Below are 24,209 nucleotides of genomic sequence, written 5' to 3'. Positions count from 1 at the left end.
ACCTGATGGAGTCTGCAAAAGACCTGAGACTGGGACAGAGATTTGTCTTCCAACAAGACAATGATCCAAAACATAAAGCAAAATCTACAATGGAATGGTTCAAAAATAAACATATCCAGGTGTTAGAATGGCCAAGTCAAAGTCCAGACCTGAATCCAATCGAGAATCTGTGGAAAGAACTGAAAACTGCTGTTCACAAATGCTCTCCATCCAACCTCACTGAGCTCGAGCTGTTTTGCAAGGAGGAATGGGAAAAAATGTCAGTCTCTCGATGTGCAAAACTGATAGAGACATACCCCAAGCGACTTACAGCTGTAATCGCAGCAAAAGGTGGCGCTACAAAGTATTAACTTAAGGGGGCTGAATAATTTTGCACGCCCAATTTTTCAGTTTTTGATTTGTTAAAAAAGTTTGAAATATCCAATAAATGTCGTTCCACTTCATGATTGTGTCCCACTTGTTGTTGATTCTTCACAAAAAAATACAGTTTTATATCTTTATGTTTGAAGCCTGAAATGTGGCAAACGGTCGCAAAGTTCAAGGGGGCCGAATACTTTCGCAAGGCACTGTATATATATATTTTAATCCCAGCCCCCGTCCCCGCAGGAGGCCTTTTGCCTTTGGGAGGCCGTCATTGTAAATAAGAATTTTGTCTTAACTGACTTGCCTAGTTAAATAAAGGTTAAATATTTTTTTTTTTATATGTTTCATTTTAGATATACAGGGTAAAGTTAATTATTTAATAACGAGGACAGCAATCACCTTTGCGAGGCTCACTGCTTTGCAGTAAAAACTTTAAAACGGTCAAAACCATTTGATTTTGAGATGGGGATGAAATCTAAAGTTCTATATATTCATTGGCTATGTCATAGCTAATTTGTAAATGGTAATGAGAAGTTAATTAGTGGGGGAGGGTGATTTCAGAACCAAACTGTGATCTGATAGTGGTAGTGGGGTGGTAGATTTCTAGTCTCCCTTATGGCTCAGCTCAGGTGCCGAAAAAGTTCATACACCATAGACAGACATCATTTACACACGCACACACACACACACACGCACACACACAAACGTATCGTTCATGTACATATCCAATCGTCTTGAAAGGAAAAGATGCACATCCCTATTGAATAAAGTACAGTACGTACGTACGTTACAGTACAGTAGAGTACAGTACAGTAAAGAAAAGTACAGTAGAGTATAGTTTACTGCAGTCCTATACTGTACAGTAGAGTGGAATGGAGTAGAGTTCAGTACAGAACACAGTAGAGCACACTAGAGTTGAGTACACTATAATGAACTGTATTGTACTGTACTGAACTATACTGTACTCATTAAAGAGCTCATAAAAAAGAATAGCCTGTGTGTAGAATAATACCCAAATATGCAAAGGAGGATATTGCATATTTCTACCTCTGTGTACCTATTCAGGATACATCACCATGAAGAGAATGACCATCATATCCATTATGATGCATTTCTGGGTAGTACCGATCAGGGACCCATGATGAAGTTCTGTTTCTGCAATTCTGTCACCGGGTGTAAATCCACTTCACTTACTGTTCAATGACCAAAATAGATTTTGACAAAGTCAAGGTGTCATGTCATAGCTGACACCCCATTCTTTCTTCAGACATGTTGAGTCTTCATTCAGAGCAGATATTTAACAGAGTTTTTGGAAAACATGGACACAAAAGAAACGGATGGAGATTCTACAGAAAGGGGGCCGAATACTTTCGCAAGGCACTGTACATATGGACAGTACAAAAACAAGTGATTGATTGATTTGATTGACTCTGTCTCTTCGCAGTAAATTCTGCAGGGATGGTTGTATCCCCCATATATACAGTGGGGAGAACAAGTATGAGATACACTGCCGATTTTGCAGGTTTTCCTACTTACAAAGGATGTAGAGGTCTGTAATTTTTATCATAGGTACACTTCAACTGTGAGAGACAGAATCTAAAACAAAACTCCAGAAAATCACATTGTATGATTTTTAAGTAATTTCAATAGGCGAACAGCAAGTGACAACCCCAGAAGTTGCAGTCGAACAAATTATGCTATATTACCAACGCGGCATTGTAAACACATCGTTCGTGGCCAGTGTTTGCAGACTTTTTTGTACAGCTTGGCAGCTTTGTATCTTTTTTGAACACGCAAAGACCCAAACGGCGTTCCATAGTATGTATGTCGTGAAGCTAATCGCAGTATTACTGTGTAACTCCGGTAGGGCAACGTCTGAAAAATAGAGCACTTGGTAATGTGTACCGGTGCTAGGCCAGTCGGCGATAGCCAATACCAGAAAATGGTTGATTGTCAAGGGCAATGAATTCCATTATCTTGGTGTTAATGGATTTCGCCTTTGCGTTGTCTCGCTGAAATGTTCTTACTCTTTCAAATGACTACTCGACTTGTTGACTGCTCAATCCACACAGCAGACATTGTGGGCTAGGTTAGGAATGCTGTGTTGCACGTGTAGCGCAAAAGTTTACGTGGCATCATTACGTCATGTGCCTACGTTATATAGGTATGCATGTCATCTTTGACATCGGTTTTGCAGATCAGCGTTAAACTAGACATCGGGCCGATACAGATGTTGGCATTTTTAGCTAATGTCGTCCGATTCCGATATGTTCACCGATATATTGTTCTTCCCTAATTATAACATTGTTCATTGACCTGTCAATTCTTTCATGTTAGGCATTTACATTAGCTAGAAAGCGGGAACATATAGCAATACTCCATCAGATTTGTGAGTTGAAACATGTTCGAATCTTTGCCATTCTTGGTGTCTTCACATATTTCGACATAAAACATTAATGTTCTTACATTTATGTCAGTGTAATGATTTTACAGATGAGGCTGAGAAGACGATGGAAATGCCCTGTAGGTGTTCTGCCTATATAAGTTGGCTTCTCCAGGTCCTACGACAAGGGTGCAGTTACGGTCTGCAATCCGGGGCATTTCTGCATGTGCAGGAACCCCTCTTTATACTACGTTTTTAAGTTAGGACAGGCGGGAGGTGGGGCTGCTCCAGTAGAATAGGTGGGGTAATGCACATTAAGGTTGGATGCCAGCTGCCGATAAACCCCACAGAAGAAGGGGCGGGCAATAATGGTAGCTAGCTAGCCGTACACCAGTAGACACCATACACCGTACCCTCCCTCACACACTGTTTTCCCACAGTTCTGTTAACAACGGCGTGGGCAGGTGTTCTGCAGGCAGGGGCGAAGGACATTGTGTGCTAGCTCAGTCAGCTTGTCCTAAGGAGGACTCTGGTACACAGCAGGTGGGAGGCTGGGGCGACAAGCTAGCTACCACACAGTGTCTCTCACTAGCAAGCTAGCTAGTACACAGTGTCGCCCTAGCCTCCAACCTGCTGTGCTAGCGGGAGGCAGTGGCAACAGGTAGACAGTGTACTTCACCCCTGCCTATCTAGCACTGTTTTCCCATGGTTCTGTTAACGGCGGTGAGGGTCGGTGTTTGACAGGCAGGAGTGAAGGACATTCAGAAAGTACTTTTATTTTCCTTTTGACCCACATTCAAAACTGTCACACAAACATGAAGATGTCATGCTAAAGGTATTTGGTATTTTATTGGTATTTTATTAGGATCCCCATTAGCTGTTGTGATAGAAGCAGCTACTCTTCCTGGGGTCCACACAAAACATGAAACATGACATAATACAGAATATTAATAGACAAGAACAGCTCAAGGACAGAACTACGTCAATTTTAAAATGGCACATGTAGCCTACATATCAATACATACACACCAACTATCTATCTAGGGGAGGCGATCATATAGGAACCAATGGGGTCTCTGAGTCACAACTATGAATGTCCCTGAAGTAGATCTGAGGTTCAAATAGAGCTACACACACACAGTAGTCAGAGGTTTTAGAGGAACCATTGTTATATTTTCAAGTACATTTTCAGCAATGGTTCCTAAAAGGAAATTATATTTTATCGACAACATTTCAAAGAAATTAACAACAATAATATTCAATCAATGAAAAATATTACATCTATAAACTGGGATATTCAACTCTTAACATACGAGGTCTGGAGCCTGCTGGTTTTCAGTTCTACATGATAATTAATTGCACCCACCTGGTGTCCCAGCTCTAAATCAGTCCCTAATTAGAGGGGAACAATGAAAAAACGCAGTGGAACTGGCTTCAAGGTCCAGAGTTGAATTTCAGGGATCTAGATAATAAAAAATATGAATAAATAATATTGTAAAAGGATCTAATGAAATGTCAATATAAACAAACAAATTGTCTGTTAAACACCCACACCAGTCCACGCATCCACTTTTTTGATCTGAAAGACAATGTCTAGAGCTTACCAATGATGTTTAACATCAATGTAAGTCAATAAGTCATCGTTTTAGTCAAGGTTTGATATATTTGGGCTTGAAGTGCCAAACCTGAGAGCTAGCTTTCTGTTTCTATGACATTTGGAATCCGAAAAAGTTTCACGGGAATTATCAAATGGCAAGAGTCAGACAAACTTCAAATCTCAACATGTCAACAGCTTGTATAGGCACAGTTTAGCTGAGACTCATCTCTTGACAGGTAGGCTAGGAGTCTATTTCTAGAATAAATATTTTTACCTAAGGTTAGCATGCTAGCTAGTTACACTGACAGCTGTCAGTCAGTGCCCTATTTGTTGGTACACTGAACAAAATATAAACGTAACATGTAAAGTGTAAATGTGAAGTGTAAATAAAAAGATCAAATCAAATCAAATCAAATGGATAAATAAAAAGATCCCAGAAATGTTCCATACGCACAAATCAAATCAAATTTTATTTGTCATATACACATGTTTAGCAGATGTTATTGCGGGTGTAGTGAAATGCTTTTGTTTCTAGCTCCAACAGTGCAGTAAAATCTAACAAATTCACAACAATACACACAACATAAAAGTAAAATAATGTAATTAAGGAATACATAAATATTAGGATGAGCGATGTCAGTGGCATAGACTAAAATACAGTAGAATAGAATACAGTATCTACATATGAGATAAAGTAAAGCAAAAATATGTAAACATTATTAAATTGACTAGTGTTCCATTATTAAGTGGCCAGTGATTTCAAGTCTATGTATATAGGGCAGCAGCCTCTAAGGTGCAGGGTTACATGGCTGGGTGGAAGCCTCCTAGTGATGGCTATTTAACGAAACCATCTCTCGACGTGTCCATTATCACAGCCAATCATGGCTAGTGGGAAGGTTCCTGTTTTTTTCCGTGGCTAAACCAACTAGGCTCGTAATTTAACAATTTTATTCCTATTTAGAGATGGCATACAAGTTTGCATTTTGATAAAACAAATATATGTTTATGTTTAAATGCCTTTCCTGTAAGGTAGACCAATGCCTGAAACGAGTAACAGTTAAATATTTTTTTTTAATTCAAAGAGTATTATTATATTATTTATCAATTGACTATGACTTTTCAAATCACCCAGCAGTGCTATTTGCAGAGTTAGCGCCAAGAAAACGTTAAAATGTTCTGCCATTCCTGAACCTGCGACCAAAAACAAGCTACAGTGCCTTGCGAAAGTATTCGGCCCCCTTGAACTTTGCGACCTTTTGCCACATTTCAGGCTTCAAACATAAAGATATAAAACTGTATTTTTTTGTGAAGAATCAACAACAAGTGGGACACAATCATGAAGTGGAACGAGATTTATTGGATATTTCAAACTTTTTTAACAAATCAAAAACTGAAAAATTGGGCGTGCAAAATGATTCAGCCCCTTTACTTTCAGTGCAGCAAACTCTCTCCAGAAGTTCAGTGAGGATCTCTGAATGATCCAATGTTGACCTAAATGACTAATGATGATAAATACAATCCACCTGTGTGTAATCAAGTCTCCGTATAAATGCACCTGCACTGTGATAGTCTCAGAGGTCCGTTAAAAGCGCAGAGAGCATCATGAAGAACAAGGAACACACCAGGCAGGTCCGAGATACTGTTGTGAAGAAGTTTAAAGCCGGATTTGGATACAAAAAGATTTCCCAAGCTTTAAACATCCCAAGGAGCACTGTGCAAGCGATAATATTGAAATGGAAGGAGTATCAGACCACTGCAAATCTACCAAGACCTGGCCGTCCCTCTAAACTTTCAGCTCATACAAGGAGAAGACTGATCAGAGATGCAGCCAAGAGGCCCATGATCACTCTGGATGAACTGCAGAGATCTACAGCTGAGGTGGGAGACTCTGTCCATAGGACAACAATCAGTCGTATATTGCACAAATCTGGCCTTTATGGAAGAGTGGCAAGAAGAAAGCCATTTCTTAAAGATATCCATAAAAAGTGTCGTTTAAAGTTTGCCACAAGCCACCTGGGAGACACACCAAACATGTGGAAGAAGGTGCTCTGGTCAGATGAAACCAAAATTGAACTTTTTGGCAACAATACAAAATGTTATGTTTGGCGTAAAAGCAACACAGCTGAACACACCATCCCCACTGTCAAACATGGTGGTGGCAGCATCATGGTTTGGGCCTGCTTTTCTTCAGCAGGGACAGGGAAGATGGTTAAAATTGATGGGAAGATGGATGGAGCCAAATACAGGACAATTCTGGAAGAAAACCTGATGGAGTCTGCAAAAGACCTGAGACTGGGACAGAGATTTGTCTTCCAACAAGACAATGATCCAAAACATAAAGCAAAATCTACAATGGAATGGTTCAAAAATAAACATATCCAGGTGTTAGAATGGCCAAGTCAAAGTCCAGACCTGAATCCAATCGAGAATCTGTGGAAAGAACTGAAAACTGCTGTTCACAAATGCTCTCCATCCAACCTCACTGAGCTCGAGCTGTTTTGCAAGGAGGAATGGGAAAAAATGTCAGTCTCTCGATGTGCAAAACTGATAGAGACATACCCCAAGCGACTTACAGCTGTAATCGCAGCAAAAGGTGGCGCTACAAAGTATTAACTTAAGGGGGCTGAATAATTTTGCACGCCCAATTTTTCAGTTTTTGATTTGTTAAAAAAGTTTGAAATATCCAATAAATGTCGTTCCACTTCATGATTGTGTCCCACTTGTTGTTGATTCTTCACAAAAAAATACAGTTTTATATCTTTATGTTTGAAGCCTGAAATGTGGCAAACGGTCGCAAAGTTCAAGGGGGCCGAATACTTTCGCAAGGCACTGTATATATATATTTTAATCCCAGCCCCCGTCCCCGCAGGAGGCCTTTTGCCTTTGGGAGGCCGTCATTGTAAATAAGAATTTTGTCTTAACTGACTTGCCTAGTTAAATAAAGGTTAAATATTTATTTTTTTATATGTTTCATTTTAGATATACAGGGTAAAGTTAATTATTTAATAACGAGGACAGCAATCACCTTTGCGAGGCTCACTGCTTTGCAGTAAAAACTTTAAAACGGTCAAAACCATTTGATTTTGAGATGGGGATGAAATCTAAAGTTCTATATATTCATTGGCTATGTCATAGCTAATTTGTAAATGGTAATGAGAAGTTAATTAGTGGGGGAGGGTGATTTCAGAACCAAACTGTGATCTGATAGTGGTAGTGGGGTGGTAGATTTCTAGTCTCCCTTATGGCTCAGCTCAGGTGCCGAAAAAGTTCATACACCATAGACAGACATCATTTACACACGCACACACACACACACACGCACACACACAAACGTATCGTTCATGTACATATCCAATCGTCTTGAAAGGAAAAGATGCACATCCCTATTGAATAAAGTACAGTACGTACGTACGTTACAGTACAGTAGAGTACAGTACAGTAAAGAAAAGTACAGTAGAGTATAGTTTACTGCAGTCCTATACTGTACAGTAGAGTGGAATGGAGTAGAGTTCAGTACAGAACACAGTAGAGCACACTAGAGTTGAGTACACTATAATGAACTGTATTGTACTGTACTGAACTATACTGTACTCATTAAAGAGCTCATAAAAAAGAATAGCCTGTGTGTAGAATAATACCCAAATATGCAAAGGAGGATATTGCATATTTCTACCTCTGTGTACCTATTCAGGATACATCACCATGAAGAGAATGACCATCATATCCATTATGATGCATTTCTGGGTAGTACCGATCAGGGACCCATGATGAAGTTCTGTTTCTGCAATTCTGTCACCGGGTGTAAATCCACTTCACTTACTGTTCAATGACCAAAATAGATTTTGACAAAGTCAAGGTGTCATGTCATAGCTGACACCCCATTCTTTCTTCAGACATGTTGAGTCTTCATTCAGAGCAGATATTTAACAGAGTTTTTGGAAAACATGGACACAAAAGAAACGGATGGAGATTCTACAGAAAGGGGGCCGAATACTTTCGCAAGGCACTGTACATATGGACAGTACAAAAACAAGTGATTGATTGATTTGATTGACTCTGTCTCTTCGCAGTAAATTCTGCAGGGATGGTTGTATCCCCCATATATACAGTGGGGAGAACAAGTATGAGATACACTGCCGATTTTGCAGGTTTTCCTACTTACAAAGGATGTAGAGGTCTGTAATTTTTATCATAGGTACACTTCAACTGTGAGAGACAGAATCTAAAACAAAACTCCAGAAAATCACATTGTATGATTTTTAAGTAATTTCAATAGGCGAACAGCAAGTGACAACCCCAGAAGTTGCAGTCGAACAAATTATGCTATATTACCAACGCGGCATTGTAAACACATCGTTCGTGGCCAGTGTTTGCAGACTTTTTTGTACAGCTTGGCAGCTTTGTATCTTTTTTGAACACGCAAAGACCCAAACGGCGTTCCATAGTATGTATGTCGTGAAGCTAATCGCAGTATTACTGTGTAACTCCGGTAGGGCAACGTCTGAAAAATAGAGCACTTGGTAATGTGTACCGGTGCTAGGCCAGTCGGCGATAGCCAATACCAGAAAATGGTTGATTGTCAAGGGCAATGAATTCCATTATCTTGGTGTTAATGGATTTCGCCTTTGCGTTGTCTCGCTGAAATGTTCTTACTCTTTCAAATGACTACTCGACTTGTTGACTGCTCAATCCACACAGCAGACATTGTGGGCTAGGTTAGGAATGCTGTGTTGCACGTGTAGCGCAAAAGTTTACGTGGCATCATTACGTCATGTGCCTACGTTATATAGGTATGCATGTCATCTTTGACATCGGTTTTGCAGATCAGCGTTAAACTAGACATCGGGCCGATACAGATGTTGGCATTTTTAGCTAATGTCGTCCGATTCCGATATGTTCACCGATATATTGTTCTTCCCTAATTATAACATTGTTCATTGACCTGTCAATTCTTTCATGTTAGGCATTTACATTAGCTAGAAAGCGGGAACATATAGCAATACTCCATCAGATTTGTGAGTTGAAACATGTTCGAATCTTTGCCATTCTTGGTGTCTTCACATATTTCGACATAAAACATTAATGTTCTTACATTTATGTCAGTGTAATGATTTTACAGATGAGGCTGAGAAGACGATGGAAATGCCCTGTAGGTGTTCTGCCTATATAAGTTGGCTTCTCCAGGTCCTACGACAAGGGTGCAGTTACGGTCTGCAATCCGGGGCATTTCTGCATGTGCAGGAACCCCTCTTTATACTACGTTTTTAAGTTAGGACAGGCGGGAGGTGGGGCTGCTCCAGTAGAATAGGTGGGGTAATGCACATTAAGGTTGGATGCCAGCTGCCGATAAACCCCACAGAAGAAGGGGCGGGCAATAATGGTAGCTAGCTAGCCGTACACCAGTAGACACCATACACCGTACCCTCCCTCACACACTGTTTTCCCACAGTTCTGTTAACAACGGCGTGGGCAGGTGTTCTGCAGGCAGGGGCGAAGGACATTGTGTGCTAGCTCAGTCAGCTTGTCCTAAGGAGGACTCTGGTACACAGCAGGTGGGAGGCTGGGGCGACAAGCTAGCTACCACACAGTGTCTCTCACTAGCAAGCTAGCTAGTACACAGTGTCGCCCTAGCCTCCAACCTGCTGTGCTAGCGGGAGGCAGTGGCAACAGGTAGACAGTGTACTTCACCCCTGCCTATCTAGCACTGTTTTCCCATGGTTCTGTTAACGGCGGTGAGGGTCGGTGTTTGACAGGCAGGAGTGAAGGACATTCAGAAAGTACTTTTATTTTCCTTTTGACCCACATTCAAAACTGTCACACAAACATGAAGATGTCATGCTAAAGGTATTTGGTATTTTATTGGTATTTTATTAGGATCCCCATTAGCTGTTGTGATAGAAGCAGCTACTCTTCCTGGGGTCCACACAAAACATGAAACATGACATAATACAGAATATTAATAGACAAGAACAGCTCAAGGACAGAACTACGTCAATTTTAAAATGGCACATGTAGCCTACATATCAATACATACACACCAACTATCTATCTAGGGGAGGCGATCATATAGGAACCAATGGGGTCTCTGAGTCACAACTATGAATGTCCCTGAAGTAGATCTGAGGTTCAAATAGAGCTACACACACACAGTAGTCAGAGGTTTTAGAGGAACCATTGTTATATTTTCAAGTACATTTTCAGCAATGGTTCCTAAAAGGAAATTATATTTTATCGACAACATTTCAAAGAAATTAACAACAATAATATTCAATCAATGAAAAATATTACATCTATAAACTGGGATATTCAACTCTTAACATACGAGGTCTGGAGCCTGCTGGTTTTCAGTTCTACATGATAATTAATTGCACCCACCTGGTGTCCCAGCTCTAAATCAGTCCCTAATTAGAGGGGAACAATGAAAAAACGCAGTGGAACTGGCTTCAAGGTCCAGAGTTGAATTTCAGGGATCTAGATAATAAAAAATATGAATAAATAATATTGTAAAAGGATCTAATGAAATGTCAATATAAACAAACAAATTGTCTGTTAAACACCCACACCAGTCCACGCATCCACTTTTTTGATCTGAAAGACAATGTCTAGAGCTTACCAATGATGTTTAACATCAATGTAAGTCAATAAGTCATCGTTTTAGTCAAGGTTTGATATATTTGGGCTTGAAGTGCCAAACCTGAGAGCTAGCTTTCTGTTTCTATGACATTTGGAATCCGAAAAAGTTTCACGGGAATTATCAAATGGCAAGAGTCAGACAAACTTCAAATCTCAACATGTCAACAGCTTGTATAGGCACAGTTTAGCTGAGACTCATCTCTTGACAGGTAGGCTAGGAGTCTATTTCTAGAATAAATATTTTTACCTAAGGTTAGCATGCTAGCTAGTTACACTGACAGCTGTCAGTCAGTGCCCTATTTGTTGGTACACTGAACAAAATATAAACGTAACATGTAAAGTGTAAATGTGAAGTGTAAATAAAAAGATCAAATCAAATCAAATCAAATGGATAAATAAAAAGATCCCAGAAATGTTCCATACGCACAAATCAAATCAAATTTTATTTGTCATATACACATGTTTAGCAGATGTTATTGCGGGTGTAGTGAAATGCTTTTGTTTCTAGCTCCAACAGTGCAGTAAAATCTAACAAATTCACAACAATACACACAACATAAAAGTAAAATAATGTAATTAAGGAATACATAAATATTAGGATGAGCGATGTCAGTGGCATAGACTAAAATACAGTAGAATAGAATACAGTATCTACATATGAGATAAAGTAAAGCAAAAATATGTAAACATTATTAAATTGACTAGTGTTCCATTATTAAGTGGCCAGTGATTTCAAGTCTATGTATATAGGGCAGCAGCCTCTAAGGTGCAGGGTTACATGGCTGGGTGGAAGCCTCCTAGTGATGGCTATTTAACGGTCTGATGGCCTTGAGATAGAAGCTGTTTTTCAGTCTCTCGGTCACAGCTTTGATGCACCTGTACTGACCTCACCTTCTGGATAATAGCAGGATTAACAGACAGTGGCTCGGGTGGTTGTTGTCCTTGATTCTCTTTTTGGTCTTCCTGTAACATCTGGTGCTGTAGGTGTCCTGAAGGACAGGTAGTTTGCTCTCGGTGATGCGTTGGGCAGACAGCACTACCCTCTGAAGAGCCTTGCGGTTGTGGGCAGTGCAGTTGCCATACCAGGCTGTGATACAGCCCAACAGGATGCTCTCAATTGTTTATCTGTAAAAGTTTGTGAGGGTTTAGGTGCCAAGCCACATTTCTTCAGCCTCCTGAGGTTGACGATGCGCCAGCTGTGTTCAACCGTTTGTTGTTTCCTACTTTCACCAACTGGGGGCGGCCCGTCAGGAAGTCCAGGACCTAGATCCACAGAGCAGGGGTTCAGACCCAGGGTCGCGAGCTTAATGATGGGCTTGGAGGGTACTATGGAGTTGAATGCTAGGGTATCAAGTAAGGTAGAGGTGATATGATCCTTGACTAGCCTCTCAAAGCACTTCATTAATTTAGTTCAGTTATCTTTGCTTTCTTAGGTACAGGAACAATGGTGGACACCTTGAAGCAAGTAGGTACAGCAGACCGGGATAGGGAGAGATTGAAATATGTCCGTAAACACTCCAGCCAGCTGGTCTGCACATGCTCTGAGAACGCGGCTAGGGATGCCGGCAGCCTTGCGAGGGTTAACACGCTTAAATGTCTTACTTACGTCGGCATCGGAGAAGGACAGCTCAAGCTTAGTTCTCTAAAATATTGTGCACAAATTTGTTTACATCCCTGTTAGTGAGTATTTCTCCTTTGACAAGATAATTCATTCACCTGACAGGTGTGGCATATCAAGAAGCTGATTCAAAAGCATGGTCATTAAACAGGTGCACCTTGTGCTGGGGACAATAAAAGGCCACTCTAGAATGTGAAGTTTTACAACATAATGCCACAGATGTCTCAAGTTTTGAGGGAGCGTGCAATTGGCATGCAGATTGCAGGAATGTCCACCAGAGCTGCTGCAAGAGAATTGAATGTTAATTTCACTACCATTAGCTGCCTCCAATGTCATTTTAGTGAATTTGGCTGTATGTCCAACTGGCCTCACAACCGCAGACATATGGCGTCGTGTGGGCGAGCGGTTTGCTGATGTCAACGTTGTGAACAGAGTGTCTCATGGTGGTGGTGGGGTTATGGTATGGGCAGACATAAGCTATGGACAATGAACACAATTGCATTTTATTGATCGAAATTTGAATGCACAGAAATACCGTGACGAAATCCTGAGACCCATTGTGAGGCCCATTTCTTTTAAGGTATCTATGACAAACATAAGCATATCTGTATTCCCAGTCATGTGAAATCCATGGATTAGTTAAATAAAGGTTAAATTAGAAATGCAAAATTAGGGCCTAATTTAATTATTTCAGTTGACTGATTTCCTCATATGAACTGTAATTCAGTAAAATCATTCAAATTGGTGCATGTTGCATTTATATTTTTGTTCAGTATATTTCTCTGCTACAAGTGGAAATCACTACAATGTTCTCATCCCCAATGAATGAAAATCCCTGCTCTGCCAACCTGGTCTCAAAGCATTTTGTATCATTCTGTACGTAAATCATCTATACTCATTTTGTATGATATGCTAAGTTTCTTATGGTATTTTATTACTTTGGGGATGTCCATCACCCATTTCGTATGAAATGATATATTATGGATTTGTATAATGTATGATATGTTACGAATTCTAGCTAGATGGCTAGGTGGCTAACTAGCTAACGTTAGCTAGGCTAGGGGTTAGGTTTAAAGTTAGGGTTAAGTTTAGGAGTTAGGTTAAAGGGTTAAGGTTAGGGGAAGGTTTAGCTAACATCACAAGAGGTTGGTGGCACCTTCATTTGGGAGGATGGGGAACTTGGGACATGATGATGGCACAATTCCGTTGGCATACAGTCCTGTTCAAATTCTTCTCACAGACGTTTTTAGAAGATAGACAATGTTCGAAGAGCTCAAGCAAGCATTTTTCACAGATCATATACTTGGTAAAGGAAGAAGTTAATTAATTTCACTTGTATTTCAAAAATCAATATGATTGCATGTTGATTATAACTAGTCTACTAACTTATTTCTGTACAGTGGAATCTTCCAAGGTTATAAAAGTTGGATGGTAAGATGGGTCAGTCAATGTGTTTATTGTAGTCATTACGGACAGGACTATACAGTATCGCTATATTTTTACCATGGCAAAAAATAAAACACGAAACATATTTCTGTGTGTAAAATATTCTCTGCTATAGAATAGAAAATAAATAAATATGACTCTGGATGACAACATAATAATATTTGTTTCTAACATTAGGGTTGTTTTCCTTAAGAAATTACATCTACTTCGTGTTTTCTTTCCTTGCCACACTACTAACGAGTATTGTGCTAGTGGTATCGTCCTGGCCCTAGCAGTCATGGTCATAAAATGCAAGGCAAGATGTCAGGAAGAGAAAATTGAGACAATCAGCATCCCATTCAGTTCACATATTTTGTAGCTAGTTTTTGTACAATGCATAGCTACACCCAGAGACATAAATGCATAATATGTATCTGTAACGTTATAACCATATCAGTAGAATGTAGGCTAATTCTTTGGGGGTGGTCACAAAATGTATCATAGCCTACCGATACCTTCTAGATAGCCTACTTAAGAAGAAGTTTGGAATGGATAAGCCAATATAGCAATAACAGAGGCAGACAGACACCTTCACTTTTTTTTTTACTAAACACATGGATATTTAACACAGAATAAAGGCATTAACATTTTTTGTGGGAATATATTTAAGTCGATTTTGTTTACATTTGTTTTGTTAATTTCACACTTATGTAAAACAACAAATAATCTAATTGAAAGCAACGATAATGAAATGGCATGTTGCTGCACACAGATACCATACATATAATTTAATTTTAAGAGTTATTTTTATTTAACAAGGTTAATTACTTTTTCACCTTTATTTAAACAGGTGTGTGTCATTGAGATGAACATGTAATAAAAATATTTAGATTTTTTTTTCTCTCGATAAAACTGTTAATCTCAAATAAACGACAGGGCTAGCTAAAAACACTGCTCTTGTTTGAGGAAAGAATATTCCAGTCAGGGGCGCCATCCCCACATTCTAAAATAGCATTTTTGTCCCCCCCAGTTTTATCATTGGAATGTGATACAAAACGAGGCAACGGTTTGCTTTAGGACCATGCGGATACATCAGAGCGTTCGGGTAGACTGTTTGGAGTGTTTTAAAAAAATTATAAAAATAAAAACCAAAGTTGCACCACTGTCTAGTCATAATGAGCTCTTTGGTTGCCATCATAAGCTGCTCATGTGAAGTTTCCTCAAGCATCTTCATCAATTCATGCAATTTATGTTTATCAATTTATGCAATCAATTAAACAATTGATGTTTGAGATCACTTGTTGTGTACTGTTTTAACTTGCAAGATTTTACAATATCATGAAAATAACAAATATAGTTTAATGAAACCTTTTCTGTTTGTTGGCGGCATGCAGTGAAAATCACCCCTGTTGTTTATTTCTGTAGGCTATAGGTTGCTTGCATGATATTAACTGGTTTGCTTCGTTTTAACGAGGAAAAAACAACTATTGAGTAGGTTATTCTTACATTTTAATCTCAATTAGACCATCTGGTTAATAAAGGTGAAATACCTGGTTAAATAATAAATAATGAACCTGATTAAATAAAAATAAAGGTTAAATTTGCATTCAGCAAACCTATAGGCATATGATCTTTCATGATCAAACATATGATGTTTTTGCCTTCGTTGCTTTTGTAGAGCAGTGTAAAATTAACTCTGACCCCAAAAAATGCCATTCTAATGAAAACAAGTTTAACAGCCTATAATTAAATACTTATTATTTGAATCAGGTCACCACGCACTGGCTATCACAGCGCGCAGGCAGCCTCCATTCGCGCACACACACCCATGGTGTCCCAAGCTGGGAAGAGGAGACACATTAATGAACAATGAAGTTGCGCAAGCAAGACTTGTGTGAATAATGTGATAAATGTGACTTCATAGCCTTGAATATAATGACCAACAAATAGAAAGACACATGTTTTAAAATCAGCAGGACAAAAAAAAAAAAAAAATCCTGAAGTTGTTCGTCTGACTTCCTGCTCCCGCCCGCAGCATGAAAAAAGACGACATGATGAACCCGTGATAACTGAGACATGAAAAACACAAGGCAGAGGCAATTCTAGCAGACATATGTTTTCATTTATTCCAGCATTCACGTGTTCACACGTGCGTTCACACATTGACACGTTCAACAAGGCATGTGAACGTGTCAACGCATGTGTGAAGATTGAAGGCCACGTTAATGGTTCAAAATCAAATCAAATGTAGTTTACCGTGAAATGCTTAGTTAGAAGCCCTTTCCTAACAATGCAGTTAAAAAAAAGTAACACAATCAAATAACAATAGTGAAGCTATATACAGGTTATATACAAGCAGTACCCATACTGAGTCACTACTGAGGTATGAGGTAGTTGGGTTCCCAAGGGGATTAGTATATTCTCTTTGAATTTAATTAGAATGACTTATTAAAACCTGTAGTAAATACAATCTTAGCAGAATCAAGTGTATCTAGAATCCTGTAGTAAGTTGAAAACAGAACAAAAAATATAATCTTAATTTATAACCAAGAACCTGAATAAAGCACACATTATGACTCTTTGCACGCTTTTATCTTTTAACCCCCCCCTCTCTCTTTTAGGTGTCCTGTCCTCCTTTTCTCAGGTCAGAGTACAGTAGTTGTGGAGAGTTTGAGTTCTACAACCAGACCCTCAGTAGCTGCCAGCCCTGCCCACCATGCCAACCTGGACAGGAGCCCCACATGGTGAGACACACAAGCACACACACAAACTAAAGAAACAAATAAAAAAAAGAGCACAACTACACACACACACCCACCCACACACACACACATGTCCTGAGATGTAATGACTTGAGTGTAATGAGTAGATAATGTAGCATGTCAGGTGCATGTGAACCCTGACCGCTGCTACCTGCCTCCCAGCCCTACTCCCAGCCCTACTCTCATTATTTATTTTAGACAGGTCTAAAGAAACATGATAGAAATAAAATGTAGTCTATTTCAGAAGAACAGAATAGCATACTCTGAGTTGTCCATATGTGTCACGACTTCTGCCGAAGTCGATGCCTCTCCTTGTTCGGGCGGTCGACGTTGCCGGTCTTCTAGCCATCGCCCATCCATTTTTCATTTTCCTCTTGTCTTGTTTTCCCACACACCTGGTTCTCATTTCCCTCATTATGTGTTGTGTATTTAACCCTCTGTTTCCCCCATGTCTTTGTGTGGTGTTGTTTATTCTGTTTCATGTGATGCACACATTAGTCTGTTGCGCTGGGTTATGTTAACCCGTATTGTTATTTCGTGTCCACTTTGCCGTGTGCTTTTGGTTTGCCTAAATAAAAGGCTCCGCTGGCTACCCAATATCTTCTCTCCTGCACTTGACTCCCTTACAGCCATTTACGCATACCGGACAATATGTTAGGCCCTGATATGGCTATGCCTAGTTCATTTAGCGGACAAGGTTTGCTTAGAATTCTGTGGCATACATTTGTATTATTTTACAGTATGACGAATACAATTGAACATAGCTGAATAAAATAAAAATGATATTTTCTCCAAACAGTTTCCAAGGAAGTGTGCACATGTGGTTATTCTGTGTTGAGCAGTTAACAAAGAAACAGGTTCTCCTATATGCTTAATTTAGAGATATTTATACTTTAGTTGTGATACAAATGTTGGGCTATATGTTTAGATTTTTTATATATTATAAGGCTGCATGATGCGACTCTAATGATGATTTGAAAAAGTTGCAAGAAAGGCATGAGCTCTGATTTTGTTTCTTGTCCAGGCTGCGCACACTTCATCAGTCTCTCATTCACAATTTGACAAGCACTTGATAAAATTCTCACCAGGCCTCGAATTTCCCAGCGGCATCCCCCCTCATGTGGCCGTAATGCCCCCTAAAAAAAATCCATGCCCTTTGTGCCCTTGGGCTGAATATAATAATTATAATTCCCGGCTGCCGTGCTCCTAAGCACTTCTCACTCACATGGCTCTCTCAGATATCTACATTCTTATTAACCAATGCGTCACATGATCGGGTCTTTCTCACAGCTAAGAAGTATGCCACAAGCGAAGACAGACAGATCAACTGTGTCCCTCTTATTGAATTCTGAGGCACATATTGAAGATGTTAGAGGAACTGTCCACATTTACTTTTCGTCAGCCAACAAGATGAGTAGGCCTAACAAACAGCAAAGCACTAGCCTATGTCAATCTACTATCCCCCATAGTGCGAAAGTTGATCTATTCTATTGGTCAACTTGTCCTTCTGTGCAAGAAAGAAATATTCCAAATATACTCTGGGATCAGTCGTGGGATGCGATAGATCCTAAATTAATACAACCACTCACATCAAAAAAACATTTTAAAAGTAATGAGGCTGATGCAACAGATCAGAACGTTTAGCTTAAAATATTGATCAACTGTTAGGTTATTTCTTCACATTATAAGCGCAGAAATGCGCACACGGCAGTAGGCTCTAAGCACAAATGTTTCAAAATGCAATCAATTAGCGGGAAAACACTGTTCTCAAAAGTGACTGCAAATCCGATTATGCTTTATATAAAGGTGCATTTTGGATGGTGAAAATTATCTTCCCCAAACTTGAAACTCATGCGTCGCCTATGTATGCCAGTTAGGCTCTACGCCAGCTGTAAAGCAGATTAATGTGCTTCATTTTAAGAAGTTATTTGGCAACATTAGTTGTGTTACAACCCAAAACATATAGGTCGATGTGCTATGCTACATGAGGTGTGCGACTATGATTTATCACAAGTGATAATACACAATTCACAATGATAGGCTAATATTGTCACCCATCAGACTATTCTTAATTTAATGTTGTCTTTACACATACTAAATAATATATGTGTGGAATTCATTTTGATTTAGAATGGACCATTATCATGCACCTGTCTTGGAACAGGGGCATGGGGAACAAATACATGTGATCTATACACTTAAATAGCGAATGGAGAACACTTTTTCTGTGTTTAATATTCATGCCAGCCATGTAGGCTATACTCCTGTTGTAAAGTGAAGTAATGTGCTTAATATTAGGAAAATTGAGAAATAAATATAGTAGGCCTAGCCTATAGAAAGCTGATGGGATCCTCTTTTTAATAGAGGCCATGAAAACGATTGTTTTTTCTCACGCAATGGCATAGCCTATAGAAATGTTGAGCAACATGAGCTCATGGGCTCTCATTTGCATTGATGTCAGGGTGATTAGAGGGACAATAGCGTGCTGAGTACCAGGCAGTTATAAAGTTTCGTAGGCTACTAATGACCATCAGCAGCATCAGAGCTTGGAGAAGCCTAGTTACCATGACATGTCACCATTACCGTAACAGCCCTACTCTCTATCTGTCTGCTCAGACCACCCAGGAAGTTTACCTGACTCACTGGTATACACAAAGGTACACCTCCCACATCAAAGAGTTACCAGCTAAATCCCAGAATGCATGCTCAGATTCAGAAAGGGGAATTAACAATTTTCACGGTTTGTCATTCCATTTGGATTTTTCCCAAATATTGAATCCCCTTTGGTAGGATGTAGTAGCCTGTCAGTAGCCATTAGTCATCAGCCCCCGGCCAAAATAAACAGAGCCTCACTGGGCCTTAATAAGGAGACACACCTCACACACACACACCTCACACACACACACACACACACACACACACACACACACACACACACACACACACACACACACACACACACACACACACACACAACAAAAGGAGCCCTGCTTTTCTCTTCCTCTGTAAATCTACAGTCACAGACATAGCTAACTGTTTGAATAGTCAGTTCTTTAAACTTGTAAAGTTCAATTGTAGTTATTCAACTCTCCTGTACAATTACAGAAAATGTTAGGTAAGAACTTACGAAACAGAGCAGCAACATTGTCATGTGTACTCCAGCTCTCCCTCTCCAGCGCTTCACTTCGCCAGATTATTAAGCACACCTGCCACCATCTTTACATGCTGACCAAACAGCATGCACGTGTGCGTCTGCGTGCGCCATTGCGTCCAAATTGATTTTGTTCACCCACACCAGACGCGATCAGGACAATTATATTAATTAATTAATTAAACATTTATGGCAATTAGCTAACAATGAGGAGATGGGAGAGGCAGGACCTGCAGCGCGCTGAGCGTCACAAATAGAACTAAGTTCTATTTTAGCGCTTGGCAATGCAGACGCTTGCTGGAGCGAGCAGTGTGGGTGCAATGATTGAATAACATGTATGTGTACATTTATTTTGCAATGCTCTTGCACTCGATGCGAGCGGTGTGGTCAGCATGTAATAAGAAAAATAAGCCTGAAGGAAGTAGGAGAGATGATGAGAAACAAATTCGGTTTACCGTTAAATCTGTGGATTAATTGTCAGAGTAGAGGATCTTGTGCATTTCTGGTAAAAAAGCAACCCAATGTTAATATCCAAGTAAAAATGAGCTAGCAACAGCTAGCTAGCTAGCTACATTTCCATAAATGTTTAATACTTTTTGACCTGTCCCCAAATTAATATAATTGGTTCAGAGTTTGTTTGATATTTCAATCTGCATGTCCTGATCGTGTCTGGTGTGGGTGAACAAAATAACTTTTGGTTTGGTCAGCATGTTACGCGCACCTGTGCCTCATGAGATTCACCTGGACTCCACACCTTCCTGATTACCTTCTCTATATCTGTCACTCCCCTTGGTTCTTTCCTCAGGCGTTATTGTTTAAGTGTCATGTCTGTATGCTATTCGGGTTTCTTGTTTGTTCCATGTTTTTATTCATTATTACATTTGCACTTCCTGTACTTGCTTCCCGTCTCCCAGCATACACGTTACTAACATTACTAACTTGGCATTTAGCTAATTTTTTTCATATGGGATCAGTAGTAATAGCAGTGTTGGGAAAGCTACTTAAAAAATATTGTTTACCAATCCACCATTTCACACGGGAAGAAGTTAGGCTCTACTAAAGAGAGGTGGCCCGTCAACGGGGCAGTTGTAAATCATTCAGCGCCTTGTCACAATCACTGATTTTAGAGAAACAACAAATGTCGGTACATATAAGTGTCATATATCGGCTGAAAGCTTAAACTCTTGTTAATATAACTGCACTGTCCACTTTACAGTAGCTATTACTGCGAAAAAATGCCATGCTATTGTTTGAGGAGAGTTCCTAACAACAAAACACTTTTCACCCCGATAGTTTTGATAAATTCACCTCTGAAGGTCAAATGTGTACTTAAATCAGAGAAATATTTCAGAATGTATCATCCAAATGGTCCCAGAGATAACATGAAGTGTCAATTTGTTACATAAAATCATTTTTCATATCCTTAAAAGGTCCATATAGCATGCACGATCAATTTTGTATTTCCACTCGTTTAATTTGCAGAGAAAGTATCTGTGAAAATTTAACCCTAAACGTTGTTACAACCAGTCAAATCACGTTCGTATTTATTCCTCAGAGATCCTAGAACGTAACCAGACTTCACTATATAATTAGGGGTGTCGTATATCCTATAGGACCCCAAATTTGATCAGAGAGCGACGCCTTCGTGGCACGCCGATGGCGCGGGCGATCTTGATTGTATCTTTGTCAAATAAGCACCAATCGGGGTCAAACAAAACTAGCTAGATAGCCAATAAGCTGTGCTTAAACCCCGTATCTGTTGCAAAATGTAGCTGCTAACCTTGTGCGACAGCAAGACTTTTCCTTTCGGACCAAAAATTATAAGAATATTCAGAGTTATGAAGTTATGAAAACTGGGTATTTTGCAAATGTTGAACTTATAATATGGCTACTAATACTGGAAAAGCTAAGTCAAAGTCCAAGTATACAGATTTGACAATATTCTTGCAGAAAAATGTAATGTGAATGTAAACGTCTCCTTCACGATTTTCCCAAATGTACCTGGGTGACTTCACACTAAATGTTATGTAGTTTGCTCATACTTCAAGTTATCCGTCTGAAACTTTGCACTTACACTGCTGCCATCTTGTGGACACCATCGGAATTACAACCAGAGTGGCTAGATGTGGAACCTTTCTGTTGCATTTCAAAGATGGTGTTAGAATCTTCTTTTTAAATAATGTTTTTTTTTCTTTGAAATAATTTTCTACCAGATCTATTGTGTTATATTCTCTTACATTTAATTCACATTTCCACAAACGTCAAAGTGTTTCCTTTCAAATGGTACCAAGAATGTGCATATCCTTGCTTCAGAGCCTGAGCTACAGTTACATTTGGGTATGTCATTTTAGGCGAAAATTGGAAAAAAAGGGGGCTATCCCTAAGAAGTTTTAAGAAAAATATAGTTTACCTAACTGAAGTTACTTAGAAAAAGTAGTTCACTACTTCGTGTTAAATTATCGTATCGACAAATTGCAACAACAGATCACTCTGGAGTCAGCTTTTAACAGAATGTGTAATTTAGCCTATTAAACACAAAAACAATGTTTCAAGTATGAAATATGCAGGTCTGATGATAAAAAAGGAAGGAAGTTTTGCTAAAAAAGTAGTGTGTAGTTCCAGTAGTTAGTGTAGCTAACTAGTTCCCCCACATACACATGAAACAGCACTCCACCACATAGATGTGATCTGATATAGCAGATGGTTTTAATGCAGTGATACACGCTGGTTTACAATGACCATGGAGACAGGACAAAAATGCTTCTATTGGAGAAGGTTTATATGAACCAACAGAAGTAAAGCTGGGCTGATCCAACCTGACAGAATCCTACTGATAAATTAATCCAGCTTTTATCAGAGGATCAAAGTGGATATATTGGACAAGCCAATAAAGTAGGAAGTCGGAATATAGTGTTTCTGAAGTCTGTAGGACAAGTAGCAGCTTGGCTTCAGGTTGGAGCTTCAACTGTTTTAATAAAGATAGATCAAACAATGGTCTGCCTGTCAGACTATGCAGGGTATTGGTTGTTGTCACAACTCCCCACTGTGAGAAGTGAGTATGTCTGGGACTGTTTATGATGACCTCCCACTTTATTCCATACTAGAACATCAATTTCCTCTGTCGCCACATGTAGTGCAGTACACACACACACACACACACACACACACACACACACACACACACACACACACACACACACACACACACACACTAGACAAACTACCCCAACACCCCGAATGAAAATGTTCAGAACGACTCATGTCCTGTTCTTGTAACCAATCACATTTTATTGCCTGTTTGTGATGTTGCAGAACTGTGGCTATGGGATTAAGGATGAGGACTTTGTGTGTGTGTCGTGTCCGCCGGGGAAGTACTCGAAGGGAAAGTATGAGATCTGCAGGAGACATAAGGACTGTGAAGGTCTGTACCGTGCTACAGTACTCAAACCTGGGACACCAGACAATGATGCAGACTGTGGACCCTGCTTACCTGGGTATGTACACACACACACACACACACACACACACACACACATGACAACACACACACACACACATAAGACAACACACACACATTTGAAGACACGCAGGCATGCAAATTTACACACATACATTACCGTTCAAAAGTTTGTGTCACTTAAACATGTCCTTGTTTTTTAAAGAAAAGCACATTTTTGCCCATTAAAGTAACATCAAATTGGTCAGAAATACAGTGTAGACACTGTTAATGTTGTAAATGACTATTGTAGCTGGAAATGGCAGATTTTGTATGGAATATCTACATAAGCGTACAGAAGCCCATTATGAGAAACCATCACTCCTGTGTTCCAATGGCACGTTATGTTAGCTAATCCGAGTTGATCATTTTAAAAGGCTAATTGATGATTAGAAAACATGTTGCAATTATGTTAACACAGCTGAAAACTGTTCTGATTGAAGAAGCAATAAAACGGGCCTTTGGACTAATTGAGTATCTGGAATTGAAATTGCCAAGAAACTGAAGATCTCGTACAACGCTGTGTACTACTCCTTTCACAGAACAGAGCAAACTGGCTCTAACCAGAATAGAAAGAGGAGTGGGAGGGCCCGATGCACAACTGAGCAAGAGGACAAGTACATTAGAGTGTCTAGTTTGAGAATCAGACGCCTCACAAGTCCTCAACTGGCAGCTTCATTAAATAGTACCCGCAAAACACCAGTCTGAACGTCAACAGTGAAGAGATGACTCTGGAATGCGGCCTTCTAGGCAGAGTTGCAAAGAAAAACCCATATCTCAG

The 24,209-nt window shown here is 39.6% G+C and overlaps 1 protein-coding gene across 3 annotated transcripts in view; it reads left to right on the top strand.

The window, feature by feature from the left end:
* The window catches only part of LOC110501718 (tumor necrosis factor receptor superfamily member EDAR), a 55,508-nt gene that overhangs the window by 17,364 nt on the left and 13,935 nt on the right, over window positions 1-24,209 (top strand). For all 3 annotated transcript variants that reach the window (XM_021579461.2, XM_036959070.1, XM_021579462.2), the window contains exons 3-4: window positions 16,641-16,763; window positions 23,245-23,426. In XM_021579461.2, the coding sequence (XP_021435136.2) occupies window positions 16,641-16,763; window positions 23,245-23,426 (305 nt within the window). The remainder of the gene's footprint in view (window positions 1-16,640; window positions 16,764-23,244; window positions 23,427-24,209) is intronic.

Source organism: Oncorhynchus mykiss, chromosome 22 (assembly GCF_013265735.2).
Source record: "Oncorhynchus mykiss isolate Arlee chromosome 22, USDA_OmykA_1.1, whole genome shotgun sequence".
Lineage (NCBI taxonomy): Eukaryota > Metazoa > Chordata > Actinopteri > Salmoniformes > Salmonidae > Oncorhynchus > Oncorhynchus mykiss.
This window is presented reverse-complemented; position numbering and strand designations above follow the sequence as displayed.